Source organism: Python bivittatus, unplaced genomic scaffold (genome assembly GCF_059951505.1).
Source record: "Python bivittatus isolate LINGU-HERP-01145 unplaced genomic scaffold, Pbiv_v1 ctg000020_np1212, whole genome shotgun sequence".
NCBI lineage: Eukaryota > Metazoa > Chordata > Lepidosauria > Squamata > Pythonidae > Python > Python bivittatus.
Window position 1 is genome coordinate 74429303 of NW_028277030.1, and position 21241 is coordinate 74450543.

Consider the following 21241-nt stretch of genomic DNA (forward strand, 5'->3'; position numbering starts at 1 on the left):
AGGGAGATTGGATAAAGATTATGAAGAAGGAAAGTTGTAGCGAGCTGGATATAAAACACAGAAAAAGAATTGTGTTGATTGATTAGCATAGATCAATAAAAAGATTGTCCATGGTTTCTTACTTTGGATAGACATAGTATGCATATATCGTTGCATGTTTCCAAACGAGTAGTAGTAGTTTGGTTTAGTAGTCTATGAGAATTGATGGAAGATAGTAAAATTGAATAGGCCTCTGAACATTGCAAGGGGCCAGGAGGATATTTAGTTGGAGCAGAGAAACTCAGCAGAGTGAAAAAACAGTGTGGAAATTGCAATGGCACTATGAAGTGGCAGTAGTTGGAGTAATGGTAAGTTTTTCTATGGCCCATCTGCTCTTGGCAATACTTACGATTATAAATTACTTTCAGACTTCAGGGATGTTTTCCATCAGCCTTTCCTAACCAAGCATCCTCCAGATATGTACAACTCCCAAGATTCTTAGCAAGTATGGTCAAAGTCCATACTGACTGTCGTCATGGATGAAGTAGCCCACCTGAAAGCTACCAGGTGGAGGAAGGTTGCTTTATATGAGCTTAAAGCTGGTCAAACATCTGCTTAATATTATATATGACTGATTCATGAACTTATTTTTATTTTCTTAATTCATCTATATGGTTATGAAATCTGGCTGGGTGACTTTGGGCCAGTCACTCTCTCTCAGCCCAACTCACCTCACAGGATTGTTGTTGTGGGAAAAATAGGAGGAGGAAGGAGTATTAGAAATGTTTGCTACCTTAAGTTATTTATAAAAATAAGGTGGGATAAAAAAAATCTTAAGAAAAACGTTAGCAGTTTGGCCTCATATTGGTCATAAATGGAAGACTGATTTTTAGAAATTCTAGCTTTTAATGTAAAGTACTAGATTTAAAGTAGATCCCTAAAAGTAGTAACAACTTTACTGAGGTGCCAGAGTATGGGAAAACACATCTTCAAATGTACTGTGGTTGGTTGAGTTGGTGGGGAACTTTAGTTTTAGGTCCTTAGAACTGATTGCTTTGCAAGAGTCATATAGCTTGATTTATATTTTAATAAATTATTTCATGGATCATTTTATGCACATTTCCTGGGTGGTTATATTTCATGTATGAGTGTTCTTTTGTATTTGTTTTTCTAATAGTTCTGTTATCAAAGAAGATCAGGAAAAGGAAAACCCTGAGCAAAGTGGTCCTCTTCTGACAGAGGAACCTTCTGAAGATGCTCTAGAAATTGAAAACAGCAAAAATAATCATACCAGTGACTCAGATTCAGATGGGCCTATACTTTACACGGATGAAGATGAAGATGAGGATGAGGACGCAAGCAGTGAAAGTAAGATAACTTAATAAGCAACCATTTGTCATTTTTAAAATGAACAAAGAAACAATATATGCTTTACAACTTGTTTTACTTCTGAATCAAAATACCTAGAAAAGTTTCTAAAGCTGCTGATCGGCTTGTTGCATTCATTGGTATCAGGTAGATGCTTTCTTCATTCTGTTGGTAAGAGACACTACATACTTGTCCTACTACTGGAATATTACTATTGGAGTGTTTGATGCAAATTCTTCCTGTTGTCCTTAATTAACAATTTGGGATATATGTGAACTCAGAGTTCATATATTGGAAGTATTTCTTGGGGCTTAATACATCTTTGCCGGCCCTATTATTTGACATGTGTTTTCTATATATTCTGCTTCCCTCCTTTGGAATCTCCATGAAGATGGAATTACCCAGTGTCAAAGACAAAATTGGTTTCACTCACACTGTGATTATCTCACAAATGCAGCACTTCCATATTTTAGATGTGCGTGTAAAAGGTTTTAGTTTAATGTGTGGCATCTCCATGTAGGTCTAGTAAAGCCGTTGCCTTTGACTCTGTTTAAAGCAGATTCTTACATTCCTAGATACCTTAATCACAGCAGTTTGTTTATATGAGAGCAAAGGTAAAAAGAAATAGGAATTTTATGTTGGGGTGAGAGATAAACCTGCCCCCTTCTTTATAAACTAGCTACTGAGGATCAAGTCTGCTTCTAATTGCAGAAACTCAGCCTGGGTTCTCTATTTTCATTATGCTAGAATAAAATTTGGTAAATTTTTAAGTGCTAGATGCCTTCCCAAATAAAAATTGTTCAGAAATTGCCTGTATTTCACAAGATTGTCAAATCATGCAAGGTTGTGTGACAGCCTTGAGATATAATGTAAGAATTTAATCTGACAATTGGTGAACTCACAAGATTTTGACCACTAAAAAAAAATAAACCTATTTAAACATTGTACTTATTTTAGGACTCTGTGGATGCCATCTATGAGTACCATGTTGCTAGAATTTAGCAGATTGTCCATGCATCCAGACAAATGTATTATGCTAATAAAGCTGCTTTTGAAAAGTGTTCAGAAACTGCAACTGCTGTAGAATGCACTGGTCAAAATATTAAATGAGGTTGCCACAAATACATCATGCCAGGATGGAAGTATTTTCACAGGCTGCCTATTTTTATTCTTTATTTTTAGAATAAATAGATAATCCCCTTAAATTTAATCTCCCTAGCCTTAAGAGATACCGGATATTTAAATGTCAGTAATGCTCTAAGTTTGGTGTAGTGATTAAAGGCACCAGGCTAGAAACAGGGAGACCGTGAGTTCTAGTCTCGCCTTAGGCACAAAGCCAGCTGGGTGACTTTGTACCAGTCACTCTCTCTCATTCCTAGGAAGCAGGTAGTGGCAAACCACTCCTGAAATGTTGCCAAGAAAACTGCAGAGACTTGTCCAGGCAGTCGCCAGGAGTCAACATTGGCTTGAAGGCACCCCCTGCATTCTGTTATCCACCAGTTTGCTAACTAAAGTATTCCTATCAAATTATTCCATAAGCATTTGGGAGGTGGGGATTGATGTTTCTGATTGCACCTTAGTTGGCAGATGAGTTCTAAGGCATTAAGGCAGTGCTTCCCAAACTTTTTCCTTCGTTACCCAAAACTCAGGAAGGAGGGCGCTGGTGGGTGTGTGCGTGCAGAGGGGGGAAGGGGGCACAGTGCATGCAAGAGAAGAAAGGCCAGGGTGGGTGGGAGAGACTTACCTGAGTGACTTGTGACCTCCCCTGACGGGTGACCATGGGACATTGCAACCAGCTGAAAGTGCAAACTGGTTACCAAGCACCCAAATTTTGTACACATGACCCCAGGGGTGCTACAATGGCTGGAACTTCAAGGACTGGTCGTAAGTCCCTTCTTTCAGCATCATCATAATTTCGAATGGTCGCTTTATGAATGGCCATAACTCGAGGACTACCTGTATTATAAAAACAGTATCATTGAATGATCTTTATGTCATTTCAGCAAATTACCATTGGTAATTTCATACATTTTCATCTTAATAGGAATAATTTGGGAGATTTTCAAATATATTTTAGTACATGTAGCAATCTTTAAGTCAGTTTAAATGTCCCTGTTGTGAATGGGTTCATGTGTTGTTATCCAAAGAAAAAACACTTTTACCCAATTTTGGTAATTTACCCAAGTTTGGGAAGCACTGCATTAAGGTATTATAAAGGTAAAAGTGATTTTTATATTAACTAAAATTCCTCCACTGAAAGGGACAAAAAGCTAGAAAGAGCTTTTTAAATTCATGTACTGAATGTCCAAATTGTGGCTGGAACTTGATATATTTAAATTTGAGCATCAATTCATAAAAATCTCATTCTCTACTCCAGGCTCTTTAGCAAGTAAAATACATCGTAGGGATACTCTTGCAATCAAACTTGGCAACAGGCCATCCAAAAAAGAACTGGAAGACAAAAACATCTTACAGAGAACATCTGAAGAAGAGAGACAGGAAATCAGACATCAGATCGGCACAAAACTAGTGAGGTATTGTCTGGGAGAAGGGAGAGTAATAAAGCAGGTTTAAGGTGTAGGAGAGACTGTTTCTCAGCTTTTTGAGTTGGTGATATAAAATAAATAAATGACCACAAAGATCATTAATTTATAATTGAACAATTCAGTCTGAGGTCTTCACACTTGTTCTGTTGAAGCTAGGCCAAACACCTAAGCTAGTGTTTCTCAACCTTAACAACTTTAAGATGTGTGGACATCAAGTCCCAGAATTCCCCAAACAGCCATGGCTGCCTGGGGAATTCTGGGAGTTGAAGTCCACCCATCTTAAAGTTGCCATGGTTGAGAAACACTGACCTAAGCTCTCCCCACCCACAAACTGCAAAAAGTAATTGCATGCAAGTTTTGGTCAATTATCAGACAATTCACAGCTTCTGTTGATACAACAGTTATGCTACCTGCCATAAATCCAAGAAACTTTTGTCTTGAAAGAACACATTTTCTAAGCTTATGTACGACATATGTTTTTTTTTTCCTATAACATCATCTGAATAGGGTTTTTGATTACTACTTTCGTTTCAAGTACCGTGCTGTGCAAATGTTTTAGGTAGGTGTGAAAAAATGCTGTAAAGTAAGAATGCTTGCAAAAATATATATTGTAATTGTTTGTTTATCAATTTACAAAAGGCAAAGTGAGCGAACAGAAGAGAAATCATTATAGCATTTTTTCACACCTGCCTAAAACTTTTGCACAGTACTGTGTATTCATAAGGAAGTTCACAGTTACAAAATTCATTGTATGCTTACTTTATGTGATTTTTATAACACATCTAGTATAGTAACACTAAATGCTAAATATACATGTATTTGCAAATCCAAATCATTCATGTTTAGCATTCAAAGTAATATGTAAAGTCATTATAATTTTATTATGGTATTTGGTAATTTGTATATGAGAAATTGTTTTGGAAATGATTCTTTCTAAACTAGTGTTATGCCCTCATAAGATGCCCTCATAACTGGGAGAAAACGTGTGTATTCCTTTTTGCAGAAGGCTTAGTCAACGACCCACCTCTGAAGAACTAGAACAAAGAAACATCCTGAAACGTAAGCATTTAAGTCTTTAAAATAAATGTAACTAATTCTGCCAGACCAATAATTTTACATTTTGAGAGTGGTCACACTTACATAACTTCCTGGTTTTGTGGATGTGAGTAAATCTGCAAGTTTTTTGCTGAATAAAGCCAAAGTATTAAAAAAATTATATCAGGGTGTGTGAATGTAGCTGACTTCTTAGAATCTTAAGCACTTTTGCCAAGTGTGCCCTGCCATTCGGTGCCTGGACAGGAGTGGACCTCTGCAAGCAGGGAGACAACATTTGGGAAATACATATCCTGACATGAAAATTAGATCTACAAATCTTAGAGACTAGTGCTGAATTATGAATCAGTTTATGCTATCATGCCCACTGGTGTGAATTGAGCATCCTGTTTGTAGGTTATACAGTAAATACATTAAATATTTTAACCTTTTACAATGTATAGCCATTGTGTATTTAGCAAATTGCAGATATGGAGGCTTAGGGCTGTAAGTTTGCTGTCTTGGCCAAAAGTGGCTTTCCAAAAACATATTGTAGCTCTTTGTGCCAGTTGAGGAGTAAGGATTATCATTGTTTAAAAACCATCAGATAGAATGATTTCTGTGGCATTCCAGTATATTAGAGCATTGTTTGTTTTGGGTGGGTTTTTTTTGTTTTGTTTTGTTTTTTTTGCTTCCTTAGCAAACAAGCATTGTAACCCAGATATATAAATCCCCACAGGATATGGTGGAATGTTTAGGTATTTTCCTGGACTACATCAGAACACAAACCTGAATGTGAGAGGCAGATGTAGACTGATAGAGATCCTCCCAAATAGATCAGAAAGACACTTGCCATATAATGCCAGCATTTGCTTTTTAGGTAGGTGTCACTGTGGAAAAACAGATGGATTATCTGAAGGCCTGCGCAGTATGAAAATAACATAGACTAAGAATATCTGGGGTGAGCTCTTCTCATAAAACAGTGGCTCTGAAATTGCAAGCATAACTTCTAACTCAGTCTGTATCAACCACATCTTTGGTGATTCTGTTTTCAGCATTTTCATGATGTGATAAATGGCATGGCAAATACAAACTGAGTTTGTGAGTGGCAACTGTGGTGAATAAGTGACTTTAGCAACAATGTATTCCAGTCCAAATGGTCTCATTTCCACATTATTAGTATGCCATGTTGATCATATGCTAGAACTACTGATTTATTGAAACTGAGTATTTTATTTGGCACATCTACTGCATAATTTGCTTCCATCGATAGCCCAGATGAGATGCAATATTTAATTCATCCAGCCAAAATTAGTACCAAAATTCCAAAACAGCTGAACAACAGATACTTAAAGTGGATAGGAATTGCTTACAGAAATGTTGTGGTAGGCTACTACTGAGAGGCTGTTCTGTTCAACTTCAGCATATGGTGAGAGATCCATAGCTCTTAGTTTCCCTATCCTGAGACATACAGGCACAGTTTAAGGACAGCAAAATTGGGACATGTCATAAATTTTCCATCTACTCTGTCGGGTGGCAACTTCCAAATGAGTAGAAAGAGATTTATTGTCCCGAATGGCAACCAAGGAGGAAGATTGGGCATCTTCACTAAGCCTGTGCATTACAGTATCATTTTCTGAACAGTACAGGCTGCTGGTATTATGTAAATACACAGATATTGCAAGTAAAAAAGAAGCTGTGGTGATACTTCTACCACTATAGTAACTGATGTACAGGAAAGTTCTTGCACAATCAAGAGCCATCAGAAGTAGAAGACAAGCCATAGGTATGGTGGCATAGTCTAACCTCTCTCAAAAATCCTCAGCTTGTATGCCTCACTCTTGGTTTTCTTCATTTATTCCACTTGCTTTTTCAGTATGACAGTGGTGGCATACAGTTTTTCTGTGTCTCAGACATACAAATATTCTCACCAGTGCAGTCCTTGGAAGCTCCTACCCTTCAATGTATAAGGCATGAATGGTCCTTTCTCCTTGGTTCTTTCCAAATTGAGATAAATCTGGAACATACCACTCATGTTCTTACCAGCATATGGAGTATATATGTTTATACCATCTGGCTTCAGCAAAGGCAGAGGAATTTAATGCAGATCAGGAAAGACAAGAGTGAAGGGAGAAAAAGAAATAAACTTTTCTCCAACACATTATCATCCTTAGATAGAATAATCATTTTAAACACATGTAGCTTAATTATTGCTCCTTTGGAATGCTCCCTATTTGAACCTTAGGAATAGAAATAATGGAGGCTGCCTATTCTCTGTTCCTTATCCTATGACTGTAGAATGCCATAGAGATGACAAGAGGAAATACTAGTTGAAGAAATGAAAGAAAATACAACTTGGAATGAATTTAAAATATTAATGTTGATTTTTTTCCCTATATTCTAACAAGTCTGTTGCCTATTTATCATGCCTTAAATATGCCTATATTTCTTCTTTCATCTGTAAATAGAAAAGAATGAAGAAGAAGAACAAGAAGCTAAAAGAGAACTGAAGCGCAGTCTCAGCCGAAAGGTAAATTAAATGTTTTGTTCAACATACATCCTTTGCACTGTCAACTGATAAACATTGGAGGTGGCTCTGGAAATTTTGTTCTAATGAGGAAAGATTGAATGAGTTGCGTGTGATATTTAACCCGGAGAGGAGATGATTCATCAAATGTTGGAATAGCTGTTATGTAGATAATGAGAGTGAGCACGAGGAGGAAGTGCAGCTCTAGAGTTAAAGATCTTGCTCAGAGATCAAATTAAAAATTAGGAAATTCAACAACAGATTAATTTTAAAAATGTCATTAAGACAAAAATATAAATGGGCAGGGCATGCTGTATGGGCACCTGACAGTAGGTGGACAAAAAAAGTGACATGGCTGTAGTCTTACAGCTACACACACCAACTCAGACGACTTCCTACAAAATGGAGAGACTGACTAGGAAAAGTTCTTAGTCCCAACTGGAACATCTTAGCAAGACCAAATGGAATATAAGTATATGCTGAAATTGTTGCTTTGGGTAGCAACACTGTCCATGTGAATAAGACAATAAAGTGAATGTGTGGAATCCTTCGCTGAAGATGATACGGCGTCTGGATCCATTGATTTGACTTTTAAGAACCAAGACTTGACTACTAGAAAGAGATTTCTTCCAATGCAAGATTGTCTTGAATTCAAGCAGAGATTGTGATGCTTTATCAGTGAATTTCCTTCATCAATAGGATTTAACCTTTGCTTTTTTTAATTCTTTGATTCTATGCCCTGTTTGTTTTCCATGGTTTATATATCTCTTCTAGGTTAACCCTAGTGTACAGATTCTTTGGGAGGGAGCTTATTAAATTTGCTCTTTTATAGCTTAGTTTGAGACCAACAGTGGCTGAACTTCAGGCAAGAAGAATCTTACGTTTTAATGAATATGTGGAAGTTACAGATTCACCAGATTATGATCGACGTGCTGATAAACCCTGGGCAAGATTAACACCTGCAGATAAGGTAAGAGGCATAACTCTTGCATGCATCAATAAATATACATGAGTGAATAAGTGAGTGAATGAATGGGTGAAATTTTAAATGCACTGTCTTTCTGTATCTCAAAATAACTCTCTGTATCTTAAAATAATTCTCCATTGATTGAGATTTCAGTGGAGTCATGCAGCAATCACCTCCAAACATGATTTCTTTTAGTGGTAATTGTTCTAGAACTATTTTAAAATAAATTTTAAAGTTGTATTCAGAAGGAACAATGCACTAAATCTGGCTCCCTTACCCACTGAATAATTATTTCTCATAGTATTTGTGGCATGTTGGAATACTTAGCAAATGGTTCAGTTTAAGACAAGGAAGTGTAAAGTCCCCCAATGGATTAGCTTCATTCTGTCTTCAATGTTTTTCATTAAGTATATGAAACCATGGGGGGAGAAAATCAAGGGATTTGGGATTGGATGTTACCAGTATGCTGATAATACATAAATCCAAAAGTCTAATAATTTTAGGGAATGGTGCGATTCTGTAAAGGAATGTAGAATTGACCTGGGAGAAGGAAGGAGCAAACTGTTAAGGTGGACTTGCAGAAGAGATTTACACAGTAATTATATTTAGTATAGATGGGACAGAGAGAAACTTGGAAAGGCTTTCAAGATTTTTGTCAGCTCTTTGAGATAGACTAGGTCAAGAAAAAGGCAGGGATTCCAAGATTGCTGTATATTGTAGTAAGATAAAATAATGGAATCTTGAAAGCTATCCAAGTTACTTACTGTCCTCTCTTATACTAAACAAAATCAAAGTGAGTTATTTTGAGTTTCTTTCCCATGTTTCCTTCTTTCTCAGGACTGTATAGTTCAAAATTTGTAAATGTCTATTAATTTAATATTAATTTAATTACAGATTAAAATGTATAATTTATCCATCAAAAATCTGTAATCATCTACTAACACTTTACTTGGCCCCCTCCAAAGCCAAGTCTTCCACCATTGGGGCATAGAATATGGCCCCCATGAACCACTACTCCTTCACTCCACCTAGAAGCAAGTACTCCTGCCACAGTAGAGACAGCTACATTTTACTTGATGAATAGATCAGCTGCATGACATACACAAGCTCTATCTGAGCTTCTTTCAACACTGGCAATGGGGGTGGGGGGTAGCTCTCTGTAGTTACCCAGAGAACAGGGACTACCTCCTTGATTCATAGGGTTGATATTCTGTGGGAGGGGCAGCAAGAGGATGTGTGAAGGCTGAATTGCCACAATGATTCCATGCAGCAAAGGTAGCAGCCAGAGAAGGAGAAAAAAGGGGAGTCAGTGGACTTTAGAAGAGTTCAGTGAAAGGATCCTGATGCTTATTAGCTGAGACAGAGGGCATGCTCCTAAGCAGGACAAAAAGGGTGAGAATCTTGAGTCCAAGAAAGCCCCTGCCATCCTCCAGTCTCACAGTGCTAGTAGCCTTTGGGTCTGTAATTCCCATCATCCTCCCAGTTCCTTTCCCAGTTAAAGATGGATGGAAGTTGTAGGCTGTATCAGTTCCATCTTCACTTTGAATTTGTCTCCTGGACACATAGTCATCAGTTATGGTCAGGCAGCTGCCAGTTTACATGCCTGGCTAATAGCATTTTATGCTTGTAAAAAAAAAAAAGACTTTAAAATGAGGAATTAATCTCCAGGCTTGACTGTTGTAATATGCTGCTTTGGTATGTGGTCCAGACATTCCAGTTACTACAGAATTCAATAGCCAAGTTGATCTCTCAAAGGGCTGAAAGAGATCATAGACCTGGACTGAAAGCTCTAGGGTGGCTTCCATTTTCTATTGGGGTAAAACCAGCCTGCTGGCTACTTTAATAGCACTATACAGCTTGCATCTTTTTCTCTAAGATCTCCCTGCTTACTGAAGTCTTCTAAGAAGGTTCATCTACCATTACCCAGGTATCCTCTCTCAAGAATCCAGACTGAACGTCCTTGGTAGCCACCCAGATTCTCTAGAATGCACTCCCAGTTATGTTGAGAGGACTGACCTCTTTATTGACTGTTAAAAATACCCTTAAAATACACATTTTTGAACAGGCTTTTTATTTTTAATATTTTAATTTTAACTCTGTTTATAAATAGTCAAGAGACTTCAGTAGTCAGTTGTATAAAAAGTGTAATGAAGTCCTGTGCTGAAACTGGAGACTATGACTTGGGATGAAACTGGAAATGACTTGGGATGTCATTGCAGTGGCACATTGTAATACCTTTGTACTTCTGATGAACATCCTTTTAATAAAGGATTACTGGGAATAACAGTTTCTTAAACAATGAAAGCAAAGGAGAAGAGCAGCTATGAACTTTGTGGGGCAAAGGATGCATAAAATGTGATGATCACTGTGTTAAATGTTTGGTATATCATCTCTGTGTGAAAAGAAACAGCCTTCAAAGAATTTTTTTGTGAAACACGTAAATGATGTAGGTGCTAAATGATCACAGTCTTTGCTTTTAAATGCCAATTACCATTACCCATGTAATATGCTCTGAAGCTCTGCTGTGCTTTAATATGTGCTATCTGAGACCTGTAGAGGAGTACAGAGATGAGGTATTCAAACCAATTGTTATATAAACAAGGTATTTAAGCAAACTGTTAAGTAAACATCAGCTTAGCCCAGATAGATGGGAGGGGGTGAGGAAGAAACTCAAGATTGCCCTGCATTAATTCTCTTTAGTGTAAGAGAGGAGAGAGTTTCTGTTAGGCTTTCAAGATTCTATCAATATACTTGGCAATAACAGAGTTCTAGTACCCCTTGTGGAGTCTGCTTCCTGACCTAACCTACCTTGAAGAACAGGCAAGAACAAAGGCCTGGAATATTCACTCATCTCATCTAATTCTACATAAAAACTAATATTTAATGAAAAATATTTGCCATCTTGTATGCCTGAAGACAATTCTGCTGCTGCTGCTGCTTTCTTCAGTTCTCCAGCCCTGAAGTTAATGCATTTTCTTGGTTCTTATTGGGATGATTTTATCATGAAAAATAAATACAAACAATACATTATGGTTTGCTGACTATATCAGAATTGGTTAGGTTTATGCCAACAACATTATGGTTTAATGTATCTAACTTCTGTTTTGTTTATTGTTTCCAATCTTGTGTTTTATGTATCTATCTAGAATATAAGATACTGAAGTTCTAGGAGCAGTTTTTTGTTTTGATAGATGTAGACAGATATTTCAGGCCTATTTTAATTATAAGGGAACTTATACCAGAATGCTACACAAAATAATTCTGAATTATTCCTCAGCAATGGTTTGATAGATTTGAAATTCAAAGTAAATTTGGGGACCTCTCTCTATTTTGAGTAGTAAGTTTCTCTTATTATACTTTATGGGGAAGTTTGAGTGTTGCTTTTTAATTAAACTTGAAACGCTACATTGTCCAATCTCACATAGTAAAATATTCAGCTTTACTAAATATAAATATAGAGTCATGTATATGAGATAAGTAGCTATATAAATTGAACAAATAAATAAAACTTCATGATGTAAGAAGAGAAAAAACAAGTTAAATATAAGAGATGCTAACGAGTAAGTATTAAAGGGAGAGGCAATCTAAGCAATCTATTATCCTTCAGAGCTCCCATGAATCCTTACAAATTTAGCCAATGGTTAGGGATTATGAAAGTTGGTATACAAAATGTATTTTGCCTCTTTTTGAGATTGACCACGTTGTTATGTTATTTATGCATTTCCATTTAAGGCAATCTTAGTTCACATTTTGTGTTTTCTTTCATTAGGCAGCAATACGGAAAGAATTAAATGAATTTAAAAGCACAGAAATGGAAGTACATGAAGAAAGTAGACAGTTTACAAGGTAAGAAACAATTCATGTGCAGACAGCAAACTCTTTAAAATAGCTTCTCCTGAAATCTTTAGATCATTTATCATTTCCTGAGCTGAAGAGGTAACTTTTCTCAATAAGTTAAGCGTAAACATTGGATTATTAATTTACCATTTGTCGAAGATAAGAATCAATAAGAACTTATTAATTCAAGATAGATTGTTTCTCAGACTTGAAATAGTATAATTTTATTTTCTGTATCAACAGAAGAGAATATATGAAGCCCAGGGTTGAACTGTGGAGTCCCTAGTGCTTTCTGGGCTTGGTTATTTGCAGACATTTCATTATTGGATTAGGTAGCATCATCAGTGCTATTGAGTGTGGGGTTACTCCCTGTTTATATACAGTAGCTTGTCCTCCCAGTGTTGGTGGGGATGTGGTTTTCTCCTTGGTAGTTCCTTAGAGTATTGTTTTCTGCTTGCTTGATTGTTTGTCTGATGTTAATCCCTGCTTATGTGGATGTAGGCTGCTAGAGAGGATGCGTTCTGGTCTTTTTGTTTCCTTCTTAGCTTTCTTATTGTCTCTTTTGAATGATGTGTAAATGTGGTTTATCTCAAACAATCAAGGACTCCACAGTATTTTCTGTATCTCAATAGGTTGATTAATAGGCAAACTCTACTGCTTCTTCCTAAATGCAGTCTATTAACAACATGACTGCTAGCTTGCCAAATACGGAATAATTTTCTTCCTCTGAAGTCTTAGGCAGTTGGCAAAATGTGGAGACTTACTAAGGTGCAACTGAGTTGCCAACCGTAGCTAGTAGATAACATATACAGTACTGTGCAAAAGTTTTAGGCAGGTGTGAAAAAATGCTATAAAGAATGCTTTCAAAAATATATATTGTAATTGTTTATGTTTATCAATTTACAAAATGCAAAGTGAGTGAACAGAAGAAAAACCCAAATCAAATCAATATTTGGTGTGACCACCCTTTGCTTTCAAAACAGCATCAATTCTTCTAAGTATACTTGCACGCAGTTTTTGAAGGAACTCGGCAGGTAGGTTGTTGCAAACATCTTGGAGAACTAACCACAGATCTCCTGTGGATGTAGGCTGCCTCAGATCCTTCTGTATTTTCATGTAATCCCAGACAGACTCGATGATGTTGAGATCAGGGCTCTGTGGGGGCCAAACCATCACTTCCAGGACTCCTTGTTCTTCTTTATGCTGAAGATAGTTCTTAATGACATTGGCTGTATGTTTGGGGTCGTTGTCCTGCTGCGGAATAAATTTGGGGCCAATCACACGCCTCCCTGATGGTATGGCATGATGGATAAGTATCTGCCTGTATTTCTCACCCCAGAGCACCTGCTGCCATTTTTCTGCACCCCAGTTCCTATGTTTTCATGCATAGTTGAGTCACTTAGCCTTGTTTCCACATCAGAGGTATGGCTTTTTGACCGCAATTCTTCCACAAAGATAATTTCTGGCCAGACTTCTCCAGACAGTAGATGGGTGTACCTGGGTTCCACTGGTTTCCGCCAGTTCTGTGCTGATGGCACTGCTGGACATCTTCTGATGTTGAAGGGAAGTAAGCATGATGTGTCTTCCATCTGCTGCATTAAGTTTCCTTGGCCGACCACTGTGTCTGTGGTCTTCAACGTTGCCTGTTTCTTTGTGCTTCTTCAAAAGAGCTTGAACAGCACATCTTAAAACCCCAGTCTGCTTTGAAATTTTTGCCTGTGAGAGACCTTGCTGATGCAGTATAACTACCTTGTGTCTTGTTGCTGTGCTCAGTCTTGCTGTGGTGTGTGACCTGTGACATGAAACTGTCTTCCACAACCTCACCTTAGTAGCAGAGTTTGACTGTTCCTCACCCAGTTTTAAGCCTCCTACATAGCTTTTTGTTTCAGTTAATGAGAGTGTTTCAACCTACATATGAAATTGATGATCATTAGCACCTGCTTGGTATAACTGGTTAATCATACACCTTACTTTAATCCTACAAGATCCCTGAGTTTGTGCAAGTGTACAAAGTGTGCAAGTGTAAGAATTGATGCTGGTTTGAAGCCAAACGGTAGTCACATCAAATATTGATTTGATTTGGATTTCTCTTCTGTTCGCTCACTTCGCATTTTGTAAATTGATAAACATAAACAATTACAATATATATTTTTGAAAGTATTCTTACTTTACAGCATTTTTTCACACCTGCCTAAAACTTTTGCACAGTATTGTACCTCTAAGAATCAACAGATTCACTGGTGTATCATTTACCCTTGACTTAAAATAGTGATCTTATGTCCAAATGCTGACATCTTAAAATTGACAGTGATATAGTTAAAAATACATTCTGGCTTTTCCATTGGTTTGGCAGTATAAATGACGAGCAACTATTTGGTCTGGATCAAGAAAACTAATTTTGCTAAGAAAGATAGGGAGAGGTTTTTTTTTTTTAGTTTTTTAATAATTAGTATCTTAACAGATTGGTTTGCTATTTTATTCTGACACATGAAAGCAAGATTTATAAACATCCACTTAGGTATTTATCAACAGTTCCTTGGCTGTGCTTATACTGATCGGGTGGTCTATGAACATCACACTCTTTATTTGGATTAGGGAAAAACAGAATTCTCCAGGAATTTTCATCTGCAGCAAAAAATTAGGCACTTCAGTCCTATGGATTGAACATCTTACCAAGATAATGAGCTGCATTCCTCCCTTTGTAGTCCACTGTGGGTGCCTGTTCCTCTTTTCCACAAATTCTTCCTCTACCCCCTTACGCACACATTACTGTTCTTCCTACCACAAATGCACAGAAACAACCATTTTCTTATGCTCTCTTTTCTAGTGCATTTACACTCTTGAAGTCCATCGTTTAGTTGATTGGTAGACTGGCAGGAGTACAATTGTGTAGGAAAGGGAGCATGCTGGAAGGGAATCTTCAAATACTAATCTTTCTCAGCTCACTTCGGCAGTGGGGTTTGGGTGTGTGTATGTAGGTGTGTATTTGTGCATATACGGGCTGCACATTCAGCACTGCTTGCAGTCTTCAGAGCTACAAAGGTTGCCCATTCTTAAATGAATATAGTATCAACAGAATTGTGTGAGTGTGAGAAGGCAAGTGGATAATACTGATTTGCTATAATGCTTGTCAGCTTCACTCCCATTCTGGTGGTTTCTCAGTATGTAGCGATGCAATAATTGCTCTGGACCAGTGGTAAATACATTGCTATCTAGAGTATTAAGTGTCTCTGCTTTACTGTACAGCTTTTTCAATTTTGTATCATATGGACATTTTGCACATTGCTGGAACTTGCCATGGTGATATATAATATTGCTGTATCAGCCTGGTTTTTTTTGTTTTTTTTTAGCAAAGTCAATATTGTGGGTTAATTTCTGACACTGCCTTGACAGAGTAGGCATTGTACTTTATTCAGATTATTTACTTTTACCTTTATGTTGTCCAAAAATAGCAGTTTTCAAACTACAGTAGAGTCTCGTTTAACCGACCTTCGCTTATCCGACATTCCGTCTTATCCAACGCCCCTAAAAAAAAACAACAACACGCATAAATTGGCGACGAGAAAAGTGTGCTGCTTGTTTGCGAGCGTGAGTGTACTCTTTCTTGTTGCTCCTGATGGTGCAGTGCCGTAATGCAAAAATCGATTGCAACAGGCGCAGCGGATCGGTTTTTTTTTTTACCGCACTCAATCATTACTGTGTGTTATCCGACATTTTCGCTTATCCGACATTCTGCCGGCCTGCTTATGTTGGATAAGCGAGACTCTACTGTACTACTTTATTGGTGCAAGTGTCCAATTCTTAAGATGCCAGCTAACTAATCTGGTATTTAGTTCAATATGTGCTTACAGTTTCAAATTATTGCATACATTATAATAACAAGAGACAGAGGATAATGTTCTAAATAACTTATAATAATAATCGCCTTAAATTTAAAACTTACAGAGGCACAAATGATTTGTGTTTCTGTGAGTGGCTTCAGATATGATCAAAAGCTTCTATAATCCTTGTTCCTGTCCATGCATCCAACGATGCAAGACTTTTATTCTAAATGGAGAGAATTTTCACTTACTTTCCACTAGTTCTCCCATCTCTGAAGCAATTGAAGTAATAACTAAAATAGGGTGACATTCTGCTCTCAAATTGAAGAGCATTCTCCAACTACATGAAACAGTGTCTAAACAAAGGGTTCCATCAATACTTTTTTCTTTTGTCCATGGGATCTAAATGAATTACTAGTTTGGAAGCATTTTGTCTTTCTAAATCTTTCAGGATTACAACTCTGCTTTTATTCCTTTAATCTTTGGGGTTATTAAAATACTTTACTATTCCAGGTAGTACAGCACACAATGAACCAAGAAGTAAATAAATGTATTCAGTCATTAATGCTTAAAAATTTAGCAGAAATGTTAGTCACTCAGACTTGAATATGCTTTTGAAATATGGATTCAGTCAATTTTATTTAAAAAGTGGTATGTGTGGTATGGGTATCATGTGGATATTTTAGCATTCAGAATTTGAATATTTGAACTTCACAATAGTTCTGATCTTTCCTGTATCTTGAGGATGAGGAGGGAAAAAAAATCAAAACAATGCATTTTATTTCCTACCTTCAGGTTTCATCGTCCTTAAGTGTTGCAAATACTGTGTTGTTGAGATACAACTATCTTTGAAATGAAAATACTCTGTTGTTGAGACACCACTATCTTTCCTGAGGAAAGCACTGCATCTTGAAGCCCAGAGTACATCACAACTGAAATGTCTGCAGCATCTTAAACTGAAGTTACTGAACGTTGTGGTCCTCATATTTAACAAAAAGAGACAGCTAGAAGAGATACAGAAAGGAATATAAAAATAGCCATGTAATATGAATGTTTACTAACTTTTGAATAAAAAAATCTTACTGTTTTTTTCCTTACTAATAGTTGGCTGGGGAGAACTGAAAATGGCTGTTGACAGGAAGGAACCAGAATCCACTTTCAAGTAGGATGGGAACAGACATAGCTGAACTGTTATTTATGGGCCAACTGAAATACTTAGAATAAAATTTATATTCTTCGTGAAAGTAAGTTTATACTATATTAAGAAACTGTATTACTACAGCAACATAAAAAACTAGGAATGTGAGCAATTCTTTCTGCTTTTTCAGAATCTGCTTTTTGTAAGCCAGGTGGAAAATTGCCAATTCTACTTCTCACAAACAGTACAGGAATTTGGTGTAATATCAGTGAATTCGGCAGTAATTAGTCTTAGTACAATCACAATCATGTTTATGATTGTATGATTATGACAGTTGTGCTTTTAAAATGTTCATTGGAGGTTGCAGTTTTGAGTACAACTAGATTATGTGAGTGTATCTTTATTAGCACAAAACTGTTGAGTGTATCTTTATTATTTAGCACTGCAACGCAAATTATTTTTAAAAAAATCTGATAAATTTAAAAGAAGCACCAAGGATTTTCCATAATCATGAATCAATTTGAAAACTCTGTTTAGGAAAGAAAAAAAATGTGAGACAATAAGAATGCTGTGAAAAGAACTGATAACCTTTAATCTTGCTTAAGGAGACAGTACGGATAATCAGATTCTGAAGTCAAACTCAAAAAATAAACAAAGAAGCTTATCAAATAGACTTGAACACTCCCCCCCCCTTTTTTTGACAGTCTGAGGTATGTTTAATTGGTCCTTAGATGAGGGTGAACAATGTAAGATCAAGAGGCTGATTGGTACTGAATCAGCCAGGATTTACTTGTATCAGAATAGGAAGGGTCATGACAGGAGTTTTCCCAGGGGAAAAAAACTGGCAAATCACATAGAATAAATTGGTATGGCATTGCCAACATGTTTGGGATTATAGGAAAACTTCATTATAACAGACTAATATGAGAGAAGGGGGTGTCATTTACACTAAAATGTCTGTTTGAAGGCAAATGGGAGTTTATGCATGGGTAAAATATCAATATGCATACATACAATGGCACATGGATTTTTGTTCAATCTGAAGTCCTCTAAACCAAGTCCAGTTAGTTGAAGTTTTACTGTATCTGCAAAGAAAACTGTTACAGACACAAGCCTTCCCTGCACTGAGCACACCACCTGCACATGGACAGATTCCTAATGTAACAGTGCTTTGTTTCTCTTCCTTTGCCTCCTTGACATCACACCAGTCAGCCTGGGGAATAGGAGTCCTGCCCACATTTATTTTTGTTCAATCTATCATTCCACTGTGGAGAGGAGAGGGATAACAGGGATGCCCAAAAGGAATAGTTTTTCCATTCCCCAAAGCACCTGTTGTACTGAACACCTCTGCGCTAAGGAGGCAAAGGGACAAAGCAGAGCATCATTATATGATAGAAAGACCCCTTACCACAGAGTCCGGGAGCCTTTGGCCTCTCCCACTGCAACTGTTGTTAGCCTAGAATTTGAAACATGCCTTGATGATGGCGGCTAGGAGTATTCGATGTTGTAGTTTAGCAACATTTGGAATGATTCAAGTTTTGTCCTTTGGCTTAGCAAGTGGATGACACACTTTTATGGGAAAGGGACTTGCTGCTGTAGATAAACCTATTAAATCTTCATTAAGGACCGAGAAAACTATAAAAAGGGGCTTGAAACTTACAGACTCTGTTGTGTGTGAATATGTGGAGCAAATGGTCTACTTTTATATTATCTGTAACTGTATTTGTGAATATCCAATTAGTTCAACAGTAAAAGGTGGTATAAAAGGCAGTATGTGCTTTATTATGTTGGCTTGTTATAAGCCTATGACATTGTTTACACTAAAAATTGTCTTATATTAGCACTTATTTATCCTTTTAATGTACACGGTGAAATTTCAGGACCTGAAATACACAAGGGCATGTATTGCAGTATTACAATATATATGTGCTATTTATCCTTTTTAAAGTATGTACATACTACCATGTATTTTTGTCCATGTGTTCTCTTTAGTTCTTAATTATAAAAGATATGTATTTTTTTCAGCAATAAATGATCTCTGTCATGATTTTTTAACCTCAGAACTTTCTTTATTTCTTGCTTTCAATTAAGAAATTAAAAGTTTTATCAGAAAGTATTATTTTATATATCTGTACTTAGAAGGCCGACTGAGTTTACTGAGAACCTAGCCATATTCCTATGTAAATGTACATAGTATTACACTCCAAACATTCTTAAAAGTAAACCTACAGTGTAATTGATCAATACAACAGAGGTTCTGTTCACACAACAAACAGGACTACCTGTAATAAGAAAATTGAAGATTCCAACTAGGCTTCAGAAGATAAAGGTAAGATAAAATAATTCGGAGGGGGGGAGACATTCCAGCTGCACTGTATTAGTTTTGGGGATAGCTTGTGGCAGCATCTAGCTATTTTTATTTGGGTGTGGAAGCTAAGCAGGTCCAGGATAGGTTATTATTTGGATGAAAACTACCAGGAAAGTCCAGGGCTGTATGTTAGATGAGAAGTAAAACAATCTTGAAGAACATGACAAATTATTTCTGCATGGTTGCCATGAAAACTGCATGGATGTGTCCACATATTTGGGCTGCAAAAATCCAGATGGTACTATATGGTACCACTGGTACTATAGATTTTTCTGCCTCTCTGCTGCCATCTCGTGGTTGTCCAAATATTTGCAGCTTTTTTTCAGATACAGCTTTAACAGTCACCAGGAGTCAAAGTCAAATGAAAGTCCTTGGTGTCCTCTGAGCTTGGATGTTTTCTTGCAAATGCTTCATTACCCAACTAGGTGCTATCAGTGCTAATGAGTGTGGGGTTTGCTCTCTGGTTATATACAGCAGCTACATATACAGTGGTACCTTAGTTCACGAACGCTTCTGTTCACGAACAATTCGGTTCACGAACAGCTCCGTTCACAAAATTTTGCCTCCGCGAACGCCGGATCAGGTTGCGAACAGGATCCGCGGCCATTTTCCCTCCCGTGACACGTGGTCATGGCTTCCTGTAGGGAGGGGGACTCTCCCTCCAAGCAATATCCACCTCCCCACCCACCTTCCTGTCCTCCACGCCAGAAGTCGCGTCGAGCAAGGTTAGCTTTCTCTCTCTTCGTCCTGTACTTTGTGTCATATTTTTGCAGTTTAAAAAAAAACAAACATATGGTTCAGAACGGATTAACCGTAATTACATTGAACCTTATGGGAAAATGTGATTTGGTTCAAGACCAATTCAGTTCGTGACCAGAGTCACGGAACGAATTAAGTTCATGAACCGAGGTACCACTGTATTCTCTTCTATTGGAATCAAATGAAAGACCTATTTACCTTTTCCCCTTTTTTTACAAGTCACAAAACTATACCTATGCAACACCACCTATATTTTAGCTTAGTATATTGTGCAATATTGGAGGTGTATTAAAGTTTTGAAGTGTAATATCCAATTTAACAAATTTTTGTTGTGATATAAATATAAAAAATTAAGAATTAGTGCCTGCCCTCTTCCTTTTTTTATTGTTTTTATTTAATCTTTTTATACTGTAATGTCTGAAGGCAGAGACAGTCTAAGATCCTATCTGGCCAAAAAGCAGGAATATATACAAGCAATCTAGTTTGATGTTAATATAAAACAAACAACTCCTGTAAACCTTCAAACTCATGGTTTAACTTTTTGAAAGTTACTTTTAACTTTAGAAGTTCTTCACAGATATGCCACATAGTAAAGATCACTTTAGTATTACAGACTGTAAGAAATTTATAGTGTGTTAATACTCTTTCACATAGTTGGGTTTATTTAATATGATAAGTTAAATATGCTGGAACAGTTGATAGATCATAGTATTGTGTGAGCCCAGATAGTAGTTTATAGTGTATTGTTCAATAAACCCTCATTCAGTTAACCATGATTATGCATGTCATGCATAGATACTCTGCATGCAAAATAGTGGTACTTTTGAGAGGTTAAGCCAGGAGTACTGTCTCCCTTTTACAGTCTATTCATAATTTACTAGTGTACAAAACACAAAATG

General features: G+C 37.0%; 1 protein-coding gene across 4 annotated transcripts in view; it reads left to right on the forward strand.

The window, feature by feature from the left end:
• The window catches only part of PHACTR2 (phosphatase and actin regulator 2), an 89342-nt gene extending 70072 nt beyond the window's left edge, over positions 1-19270 (forward strand). For 3 of the 4 annotated variants that reach the window (XM_088141655.1, XM_088141670.1, XM_007422906.3), the window contains 7 exons: positions 1157-1347; positions 3725-3881; positions 4897-4952; positions 7394-7455; positions 8285-8422; positions 12189-12265; positions 17182-19270. In XM_088141655.1, the coding sequence (XP_087997781.1) occupies positions 1157-1347; positions 3725-3881; positions 4897-4952; positions 7394-7455; positions 8285-8422; positions 12189-12265; positions 17182-17212 (712 nt within the window). In that variant the 3' untranslated portion in view covers positions 17213-19270. Of the gene's footprint in view, positions 1-1156; positions 1348-3724; positions 3882-4896; positions 4953-7393; positions 7456-8284; positions 8423-12188; positions 12266-16872 lie in introns of all 4 variants that reach the window. The other variant, XM_088141658.1, reaches the window with a different exon arrangement.
• The last annotated feature ends 1971 nt before the right edge of the window (positions 19271-21241 follow it).